Source organism: Electrona antarctica, assembly GCF_951216825.1.
Source record: "Electrona antarctica genome assembly, chromosome: 2".
Lineage (NCBI taxonomy): Eukaryota > Metazoa > Chordata > Actinopteri > Myctophiformes > Myctophidae > Electrona > Electrona antarctica.
In genome coordinates, this window is record NC_136807.1 from 38,913,399 (window position 1) to 38,925,428 (window position 12,030).

General features: G+C 40.3%; 1 protein-coding gene across 1 annotated transcript; it reads right to left on the reverse strand.

The window, feature by feature from the left end:
- Positions 1-350: 350 nt before the first annotated feature.
- copz1 (COPI coat complex subunit zeta 1) lies at positions 351-11,118 on the reverse strand. Its single transcript, XM_079520420.1, has 9 exons — positions 10,995-11,118; positions 8,553-8,621; positions 7,917-7,998; positions 7,720-7,811; positions 5,363-5,418; positions 5,195-5,272; positions 4,679-4,730; positions 3,129-3,167; positions 351-1,231 (listed from the first exon to the last, which is right to left on the reverse strand). Exons 1-9 carry the CDS (start codon positions 11,010-11,012, stop codon positions 1,184-1,186), a joined length of 534 nt encoding a protein of 177 aa, XP_079376546.1. The 5' UTR covers positions 11,013-11,118; the 3' UTR covers positions 351-1,183.
- Positions 11,119-12,030: the final 912 nt, after the last annotated feature.

The window sequence follows — 12,030 nt, forward strand, 5'->3', positions numbered from 1 at the left end:
TTTCTTAGCAATTATTCGACTGATAACTGTTTCGATCCATATACACAGTATATACACATTAACCAATCAATGATATATTAGTCTGCTTAACCACTTAAACCCTATTTTATACTTTGTCGCCATGAAAAAATAGCCGATCTACAAGCTCACAATGTGTGGCGTGTAGTCGTGCTTGTAGATGTGCTAGAAGTATTATTGATCGATTAGTTCACTTAACCCCTACTTTTGCTTGCAATGATTGGTCAGCTAAGTCATCAGACCGATGCCTTTTTCACTCCTCGTTTCCGAGGGACAAAATGATGACTGGGAATGTGACTACCGGTACTTGTATATAACCATTCAAGCACCAACATGAAGAAATGATTTATTTTTATTCAAAAGTATCTGATGATGGATGATCCTAGGATGAGACAAACATGCCTCTACAACCAGTGGTACACCGACAGTTCTTGCCATTATACAGTACATGTTTCAACACATAACATTCATAATTTCTTATAATGCAAAAGGTGAACAGAATCAGAGCCTCTGTATTTGAGTTTGTACAGTAGTCGGGAAGACGGTGGTAGGATGCTTACATACGGTACGCGTCGATCATCCCGGGTATAAAGAAAACAGAGCTGCAACTATTGATTATTTTTCCTATATTCTATTTTATCATTACTTTTTCATTTTTATCGAGAGCGTATGTTTTTGATCAAACGGAATGTCACAGACGAAGGTAAAGATTTATGCAGCAGATTCAAACACTTCATCAAAAACCCTTCAGGGTCTGTAAGGAGAAAACAAAAAGACAGGCAAGACCCAGCACTTGGAATGTACACACCATAATATAGCATCTTAATACCTCTCATGACAATAACGTCATACGACACAAGCCTTTGAAGAAGGGAGGGGGATATATAAGGAAAACACAAGATATTTTCTTGAGGACAAAAAATCCTCTGAACATAACTGTACGAGTAACAGTAAACAATAAGATTCTAAGAGTTCGTTTAACCGAGTGTAAAGAATGGACCCCAAAAAGGTCAGTTTCTACACTCAGAGTTAAGCCAAGACTTAGAATGTGGCTCTATGCTCTCCACAGCCCAGACTGAAGGAGGGGAGGAGTGAAATACAAGAGGAATATATGGAGCAGTGCCATGGCAATAAGCCTGCTGGTAGGAGGGAATCTGTGATGGTCCTATCGAAGAAGTGACCACTTGATCTGTTCTTTGGCAGACTGTAGCACCTGTAGAGGAGAACCGGTTTTCAGCAATCAGATCACTCCAAAAACAAAAAATAATAGCATTACACTCAAAACGGCAACGCAGTAAAACTTTCACTGTGTCAATCGCCACCTTGAAAACCAAACAGTCCATCTGATATCATTCAACGGTATCGGTATTGATAAATGTCAAGACGTTTTTTTTAAATGAAGAAAAATGAGGGAATGAGTGATGCGCATGAAGAGAAAATATGCACAATTTAATTAATCATCTTAATTCGTTGAATGAGAGGCAAACCATAACCATAAAGCACGGGGAAGGGAGACAGCTATTAATCATGGCTCGAGGAGGGATACCACTAGCCTGTCACAGGCCTCTTAAATGAGAACATTAATCAGGAGGAGCAGCGCACACGCACACACACACACACACACACACACACGTGCAGACACACACACACACAAGATTCGTCACAGCACTAAAAGACAGGAACCACCGCTGGCTACCTACCACCTTACCACCAAATAATTAGCAATCATGTATACATGCATACAAAATAAGGTAATGCGGGATGATCTACTGGCTGGTGACAACAGAGAGTCAGAGTTGATTTTGACAGCACATTTTGATTTAGTTCAGTCATAATCTTGTGACTAAAATTTTTAGTCATATTTTAGTCACCTGAAATGTTTTAGTATTAGTCTAGTTTTAGTTGAAAAGATTAAAGTTGATTTTGTCGGTGCCTTGATGACATTGCAATGCCTGATTTTACATGTTACACTAGATCTACAAGCTGAGCTTATAGATCTGCTATTTTCAGAGCGTAACATCTACTGGATTCCCTAACATTTGACTCTAGTTTTTATCTGTTGACAAAGTTGACTAAGATGACTAAGACTATATTTAGTCTTAGTCATCGTAGCTTAGTTATTTATAGCTATTTAGTTTTTATTTAGTTTTCGCCAACTAACATTTTTCATCAGTTTTAGTGGATGAAATCATACAGGAGAGAGTACTGCAGGACCAAGGCCCTGGGCCATTGAATGTGTATGGGATCAGGACCACTTCAGCACCATTTGTACCGTTTTTCCCCAACAAACAGCAATAAGGCTTTAGTCAGATTGTCACTGCTTGCAAATCTGATTTGTTTCTCGAAAACTATCTTTAGGTCTGCCAGCCATGCTGTTATTTACAAGTGATCAGATCGGGTGTGTTTATTCATAAATATATCATCAATCGTATCTGCATTGGTAGCTGTGGTAAAGACAAAGTCATAAGTCTGAGTCATACTTAACCTCACTGAAAAGCTTTGTGTTCCCTGCTTCAATGTTTACACTGTTTGATCAATAAAAATCAAGCAAATATGTTCCCATGTGTTTTTTTCTTTTGTGTTTTCTTTTGCTGTTCAGACTTGATAACACCTGATTCCAATCTGTCTGGATAGGCCCAAAATTGGATTTAGGCTGCCAGTCCTTCACAGACAGATCTCTGGGATTGTGGCCCGGGCCTCACTGGCCCACATGCAGTATATGTGCTCTGTGGAATGTGAATGCAACAACCCTCTACTAATACAATATACACTGTTCATGTATTTATCTACCCATGTTATTATACCAGCCTCCGCGAGTCTCTACTACTGTACCTGGTACATCTTTCTTTTCTTTTTTTTCTTTAAACTTTGTGTTTACATTGAGTCAATTGTTGTGAATCTATCACTTTGAAAACTATCACTTCGAATATAACGCACCTCCCTTGCCAAGACACAATTCCTTGTAAGCGCAAACACAAATGGCAATGAAAATAATCCTGATTCCAATACATCATTTCGACAGTTCTGAGTATTACCAGTTAATAAAGTAATGCAAATTTCATGTTCAAGTACATGGGGGAAAAAAGCTCAGCAGGAACACCATTTCTTACCTGGGTGACTGTCTGCTCCGTCAAAGGCACATCATCCCCCTGCAGGACAGACACATTTATTCATTTTTAGAGAGTTGTTCTTTTGTTTTCTTTTGCATTTTCTACTTTATTTTGATAGTGACTAGAGAGTCAGGAGAAAGAGGTGACGACATGCAGCGAAAGGCCTTGGGTTGGATTTGAAACGTAGGCACCTGCGGCAAGGATCTAACCTTGACATGGTATACGCTCCACCAGCTGAGATACCACGGCGCCCAGGATAGAAACATTTTATATTTATGTCTAGGACAAATATCTGCTCTCATGATATCACATCAGCCATCTTTGTGGAGTAGCGCACAAAGCTCTACTCCCTTAGGATTAAGTTGTGGCAGCAGTTGGTGAATATTTATCTCAAGTGTGTAAAACAATGTGGATGGGCAATACCAAGGCTTCAAGTTCCATCCTTGTATGAAATATCATTAAGATGGATCTTCCAAATGTTTATTTTACGGATGTTTCCTTGCACATTCAAATTACATTTCTGTAACGTTAAACTTAATTTTTATAATCCATCGCAGAACAACAGTGTTGCTTGCTTGCCAAAATGAACAAATCCACATTTTGCATTGCGACGCGATGATAGCTTGTAAAAGTGTTCTCTTTGGGAGGCGATGCAGTCTATGTAATGAAGTGAAGTTGCAGGACTCTTTTTTTTTTGTCTTCGGCAAATGATGATTGGAATTTGTTTCTGTGTGCTCAGAGACAACAACGAGAACAAGAAAAGTGAATGACGTGAAGGTGTCGTGGCAAGATCAAAGTCCTCTCCTCCCCTTAACTGGACATGAAGCGTCAGTACCGATAATGTACAAAATACAAAAAGTACAAAATAATGTAACTTTAGTTTATAAATAAATACACAAGACTGTTCTTCCATCAGGGCGTGTTCTCTCCTCCAGTGCCCATACCCGAGGCTGGGTTGGCAAAGGGGCCTTTCTGTGTGGAGTTTGCATGTTCTCCCCGTGTCCCCTAGGGTAGGTACCCTCACAAAAAACATGCAGTAATCCTGGTCTCTAAACTACCTCCTCCTGGCCACCTGGGGTGTGCGAATAACGTGTTCCTTCCACGCGCATGAGGTCAGTCCGCTGCCCCCCCCCCCCCCCCCCCTCCCAGGTTGGCAGAGGAAGTGTAGCGCCCAGGATTACATTAGATAATTGACACAGAGTGAAAAAATGGGTTGCAAAATCGTGGGATAAAAATTATTATTATTTTTTTTTAAAGACTGTTCATCCATCGGTTAAAATAATAATAAATTACATTAAAATATAGCATCAGCGGTCATATTTCAATGCAATTCTTTGCACGCAGGGTGAAACATATTTTGTATGTCATTAAAGCAGGCAAACATTTAAAAAAGAAAACTCCAAAACTTTCAAACATTGTCTAAACCAAATTAAAAGAAATTGTCCAAGACAAACAAAACAATTGCCAATCCACAAGCTCACAACCTTGTTGATTGTAGAATACCCATTTGTTCCACAACAGAGTGCATAGGGCTGTAGTGGTTAACTTACCCTGAGAGCCACACGGTGGACAACTTGCTGCGGATCACTCTCCAAGATCACCCTGTAGGGGGCAGCAGATACATTAGTGCATTAGTAGAAGTTAAGATGCAGGAACACATAGGCATTTATAAGAACTGAGGCTGATTCTACAAAGGTCTTTTAAATCCTAAAAAAAAAAACGTGTTGCTATGTCAGTGGTGCTCAAACATTTCCATGTCAAGGACCCCCAAAAGATTATGTATTGGGCCGCCGACCCTCATCTCAAAATATTTTGTTCCAGGGATCCCCAGAAACAAAGATTTGAGTTTTAAAAGTTCGCTTTAAACAATATATATATATATTCCAAGATTTGCCCAAATGATCACGGTTTTTCAAAAATAGCAGAAGTGACGCACAATGAGCTTGTATATCTGCTATTTTTGAATAGCCAAAGTAAAATATGGTTAAAATCTAAAATAGATTACACAGATGCTTTCTGTGTTGCGTTTTAATAGTTTAAGATATATAGAATTAATTCTCCCTCACCCTCCATCTACAATTTCATCCACAGCAAGGAAGAGGCCCTCCATATTCTCCAGCAAAGCTCTCCTCTCAACATTCTTCCTGCCAAGGGAGCAGAAATCATTACAATTAACTACACTTCAATATAAAGGTTATTGATTTGGAGGGGAGCAATTGTACTGTACAACTCACCTCAACATCTGGCTGAGCGAATCAAATAGACAGTTCAGAACAGCCATCAGCATAAGCTAGGTGAAAATAAAAATGGGAATAAACCATTAGAATGTATTTGTTAGGAGGATGTTCAAATAATTATATTGACCAAGTACGTTTGTGACGTGTTGTAAGCTTGTAGATTTATTTTATTTTTATTTTAAGTAGCCTATACAATTATTAAACGTGTCAGTAATTTCTTATATAATGGATGGCTGGCGCAAGACAGACGAGGGTGGAAACGACTCATCAATGGCCTATGTTCCGAAAGGAATACAAAGGCCTAAGTAAGTAAGTAATTTCTTATATAATAATATTTAAGTTATTTGAAACATCTGCCCTGTGCAATTAGTGATTACGAAGCCTAAAAACCAAAGGTTGTAAAACCTTGGATACATATATTGTTCCAATGTTCAATGCCAAAAACAATTAAAATAGTCAACTAAAATATTGTAATGGTGACAGCCCTAGTTTCCATATGTGCGCTACGTCTCCGTTTCAGATAAGGTTCTCTGGGCCTTAATTTGGGCCGTGCTCTGGAGGTCGTGACACAGTGACTTCTGGGAACCCATGGGAGGAGCACGCCGAGTGGTCAAGCCGAGGTGAAGACAATGTTACCAGACGCTTTGGCAACACAACATTGCTATTAACAGCAAAGGCAAAGGAAGGTTGGATAAGAAATGGAATTTTCTTTCTTTTTTTGGCAGCCAGACGATTGTAGATCTCCGCCTACTGATATGTCTGTTGACATCTAAATTCAACGTAGAAGGTAAAATCGGGTGCTGCAAACCAGTTGGAAATTTAAAAATAACTGCAATGCAAAACCAATGCAAAGAGTCCTTCATCGTGGAAGGTGCATGAAGTATTGGTTTTGAAAGCAGTGGCCATGAGCTTAGTTGGTGTTGGTTTTCTTTAGGGGTGCTCCGATCAGGGTTTTTTTGGACTGATCCCGATCACCGATTCTTTTTCTAACGATCGGCCGATACCGATCTTTGAATGTTTTCAAATGTATTGTAAAAATCCACATCAAAACTGTTCCTGTGTGTGGGGAGGAAGCGGAGAATGTTTAGGCCTATCACAAAGTGATATTATACTATATATCTGATTGACTTTTATACCACTTAAAAATGGTATAAAAGATCGGTTTCTCCAAATTGCCGATCACAGGCATTTGAGTCATTTGGAGTGAAAATCGGACGATTTCAATCTGTGGCCGATCAATCGGAGCACCTCTAGTTTTCTCCACGGTTCAAGCCCCAGCACTGACTTCAGATTTCCCCAGATGATCAGTAAGCAGAGATCTCTGAACGTCTAGCTATGCTTTTTTTATTATTATTTTTTTATCCCACGATTTTGCAACCCATTTTTTCACCCAGTGTCAATTATCTAATGCAGTGGTTCTCAACCTTTTTTCACCAAGTACCACCTCAGAAAATATTTGGCTCTCCGGGTACCACCATTATGACGTTAAAATACGCCAAACAAATACAGTAGCGTACAACTAACCTATCCCATCCTATTCACACAGGAGGGAGATTTGAACGGCACTCATTTGTATTGGGACCTCAACACTGGCCTGGATGTCAACTCATTTCACTGGAGCAATAGTGCTGTAGGTCCGTCTGACTCCGAGACGTCCAACACTGCAGTTTTTACGTGCAGCTGCTGCTGGTCAAAATATTCTCCTTACACTTTTATAGTTCCATTTTAAGCCACTGCGTTGCCACCGTTTAGTTTGTTGTGATCCGTGAACGCATCGTCGGCAGTGCTCGGCACAAAGCCAACAACAAACCCCCTCCACACACCCCACCTTTGTCATGTTCAGGAAGATTTCTGGTACCACCAGAGGAGGTCCTTGGTACTAGTACCACAGGTTGAGAATCACTGATCTAATGTAATCCTGGGCGTTACACTTCCTCTGCCAACATGGGGGGGGGGGGGGGGGGGGGGGGGGGGGGGGGGCAGGGGACCGACCTCATGATGCTTCCTTCTATGCATGAGGAGTCCAAGTTGCTTATTTTCACCTGACAGGGGGGAGTTTCCCCGGCCGGACGTAGCGCGTGGAAGGAACACATTATTCCGGCCAGTTCCTTTCCCCTCCATCAGGTGCCCCGGCTGGCCAGGGGGAGGTAGTTTAGAGACCAGGATTACTGCATGTTTTTTGTGAGGGTACCTACCCTAGGGGACACGGGGAGAACATGAAAACTCCACGTCTAGCTATGCTTGACTAAACTGGAAGTACAGTGCTTTATGTACTACCGGTGAGACACTTTCGGCAGCAGTTCTTGAGACTTCCTTGAGAGATCAAATTAGGAACAAGGTTAATTTAAGCCTACCTCGTTTTCATGTGAACTCCCAATCACATAAAAGAAGAGGTCTATGTTGCTCTTGTAGACGACTGTGAGGCCCTCCAGTAATGCTATCTCACCTATGAGATAGAACATAGAACACAAGAACATAAACGAACAAGGCAATCTGTATTTAGCCTAGAAAGTGAGCCAGAACATCCGTTGCTGGTTATGTTCTCTCTTACTATCTGTCCGGTGTGTTTTGTTGAAAATGTTCTTCTCAAAGGCCTTCTGTTCCTTCACTGTAGGGTATGTGTCATCATAATACTATGAATAAATTAAGAGAGAGAGGAAATGTAAGCATATGTATCAATAGTTTGTTCATGGTACAAATGCCTTCTAAATCAGTACAGTTCTCACACTTTCAAGATTTTTTCGAAAATGTCCAAAAAAAAATGATTTCTTTGACTAAAACTATGACGAAAAATGTTTGACGTTTTTTCACTGGGGAAAACAAAATAATAATGACACCTGTGTGAAGTGAGGGGCGCTCTTATCATCTTACAACATCGAGGAGGTGATTAGGTGATGTAATAATGATGTAAAACAAACGGTGTCAAAACAAACATTAAATTCTCTTTATTGTTAATGGGATTTAATGTTTGTGTGAGGGACAAGATGACATACATTTTACCTTCATTGTCAATGGCGTTTTTAAAACAAACATTGAACTAAACACAAACATTAAACCTGTATATAGGAAAAAACGAAGCTATGATGACTATGTCAACTGTGTCATCCAACAAGACATTTTGTCTAAAGTGTATTGTCAGAGTCATAGCCTATGTAAGTTATATCATTGCTCAACTCAAAAATGATACCTTGGCATAAAGCCTGTCTCCATCGTTGTCTAGAATGAGAACTGCTTTGACAGTGTACAATGACGGTTCCTGCGTGAGGAAGACACAGAGATCAAAATTATAAACAATCTCTGCAGAAGGGAGGCGTGAATCAGTCATTTAAACCTGAGTGTTATTACTATTTTACACACAACTTAAGAGCTGCAATCCATACATTTTATATTTCCTACCCGGAGTTTGAAGCTTGTTTCCCATAGTTAGGTAAAGTTACCTTAAGTTGTGGCAAATCTGGGAAAAAAATGCTTACCACTAGCTTTCTTCACAGATGTGTTCATAAAGGTGTCTACTATCACAGAAAAAATGTGTTCCAACCCAACTCCCTTGGGAAACTTTGTGACAGCTGCTGAAAGTTGAGGTACCATTATCAACCAATATAAGGCAAAACATTCCAAATTTCATTATACTTTAAGTAGCATGTGACATGTCAAACTATGGGGTTTTCATGATGCTGAATCCATTGCAAGCATTAGTTTTGCACAAAAAACACTCCTTTGCCTAAAAATGTCCATAGCCGTCATCACAAATGTGATGAGGTCAGCACATTTGGGCACATTTGGGCAAGTGGCTATGGCCAAATTTAGCCCAAGGAGTATTTTCGTGCAAAACTAATGCTTGGAATGGATTCAGCATCATGAAACCCCCATAGTTTGACATGTCACATGCTACTTAAAGTATAATGAAATTTGGCTTTTTTTTGCCTTATATTGGTTGATAATGGTACCCCATGCAACTTTCAGCAGCTGTCACAAAGTTTCCCAAGGGAGTTGGGTTGGAACATTTTTTTCTGTGATAGTAGACACCTTTATGAACACATCTGTGAAGAAAGCTAGTGGTAAGCATTTTTTTCCCAGATTTGCCACAACTTAAGCTAACTTTACCTAACTAATACTAGAGACTAAAATGTCTACAGCTCATGCAATCCAGGAGTGGCCCTGGTCAAGAAAGAGACAATCATGTCTCCCTCTCTCTGAGAGGGCAATCAGTCAAGACAGTGCAGTGATGCAAATAGCCTGCACTAAATTGAGAAAAGACTCAATCATGTCACCCTCCGGGGGATCCTGGGATGCAATACTCAGTATTGCATCGTTGTTGAAGTAGGACTCATAAAATGTCCCTGGGACCCATCTAAAAGACCACCCCTGGGGTCCCGGGGACCCATTACGAAAACCCATGTACATCACTGCAGTGGACACCTCGATACACACATCAACTCTCTCTTATCTGCTTCCTGCCTTAAGGCAAGGAAACTTACGAGGAAAGGCCGATGACGACCCCTCCACCGAGCGGTCAGCATGAGGTCGGCGGAAAGAAAATGAGGGCGAGCGTGTTTTAAGACGAGCATTCCAGGTTACCCATCTGGGAACCTGAATTTAATATTAGTAAAGTAAAGTAAACATGATTATAACATGCTTTAACATTTGACAACGAAGGTCCAATATTTCTACAAAACCTGTATATCCAGTAATTTGGGGGCATAAACAGGAAGTTGAAGGATAAAATGAAGTCTGATAATGATGTACCGTGCATGTTCATTAGTTACACTTTTTAGTATTACTTAAGCTCATTTTTTAAATATTTATTTTGTTAACATTTTGGACAAAATAGCCAATTTTACATCGAGGTGCCCAGCCCCAGATGTGCCTATAGTGCCCACCTATTCTGTATGTATCCCTTTAACACATGACATATCGCAAGAGAAAAAATACAACACGAACGTGATCGTTTTTGGTGACACGTCACTTATAACTAACCAGTCACACTGTCACAGTGAGTGTTGCCATCTACCAGCTTAAATACATTTCCCAAGAGTAGCTTATTCTTATTAGCTTCACTACAATCAAACAAAATGTTGCTTTAAGTAGTTCAACTATGTGTTTCACCATGGGGTACATGATAATTACTACATTTTAATTGATACACAACACAACAAAGGAGGGATGTGTCCATCGCATCAAGCGAGAGTTCTCCATACAATTTCCCATCCATTTATTTGTATAACATGTCCTCAGCCCACATTAGTCTGTAGCGGAGCTAGTTTACTTATTTTGAAAGAGTTGTTCATGTAGGTCAGTTCAGTTGTTACTTTTGATGAATGAAGAATAACTAGCTTTAAGCTATGGACATTGTAAAGTAGCTTGGCCAACATTATAAAGGTGTAACGTCCCCCTGGCCTGCAGACAGACAGACAACGCTGGACGTTAAACCTCCACATCATCCATAAACACACACTTTATTTTACCAAGCTAACCTTAGCACGCTAGCTAGCTTAAACGCTACAGTTACCGGTGATTCTCGCTCGGTTTTGCATAATAGATCTACTTTTTTTTATATCAAACGTAAAGCTAAATCAATGGGGGTGTAAATGTATGGACACATAGATAATGAGACGATTTTAAACAATACCAATATCGGAGAATCCATCTTCTGTTCTGTCTGTTTAGCAGGCTAGCTACTAGCTAGTTAGTAGTAGAAGTGTACTGTACTAGTGACGTGAAAATGAAAGAGGACCTTTCCTATTGGCTAATGTCTGTCTACGAGTCGTGAACGAAAAATAGCCGCTCTACAAGCTCACAGGGTGTCAGAGTGCGCCGCGTTGTGAGCTTGTAGATTGTCATTTTAGCCGCACGCCACACGGTTCAGAGTTCATGTTGGGTGTGTAAACCTTTTTTTTTTTTTTTTTTTACACAAGAGCATCCAACCACGGAAGAATGAAACAATTAAAGAATGTAATTGAACGTAATGCAAAACAAAACATTGAATAGGCCTACTTTATCAACAGTTGGTCCTGAGTCTGACATTTCAGGCATACAAAAGCCTAGTAATAGTCCACTTGCCAGAAGTACACCAACGTTTTATGTTAGAAATGTTGAGTATGGGTCCCCCCAGCATGTAGAAACTGCCAGATGCTAACTTGCATATGTTGAGTAATTTTCACAACTAATTTTCATCAACAACCTATAGAAGGCAAAATATTCAAAATGTCATCATGCTTTATGTAGCATGTGACGTGTCAAACTAGGGGTTTTTCATGATGAACCCATTCCAAGCATTAGTTTTGCAAAACGGTTGATGACGGCAATGGCAGATGCAAGTTAGCATCTGGCAGTTTCTAAATGCTAGGGACCCATACTCAACATTTCTAACATAAAACCTTGGTGTACTCAACATGTACGGGTTCACAATGGGGCTCTATGGGCTGGCAAGTAGACTATAATAGACAAATGGTATCTAAAAACATCTTCTTCTTGTAGTAATACCAGTAAGTCTCCTGAGGTCGCTTGCACGCATCCGCCTGGGTGACAGCAGACTGCTGGGTGAGCAATGGCGCTTTGGAATGGGGGGTCAGATCAACATATCTGCCTGGGTTACAGTAGACTGCTGGGCAAGTGAGGGCCCAGGTAGGGCCAGGCCTTAATTTTCGGGCCTGTTGAGAACTCTA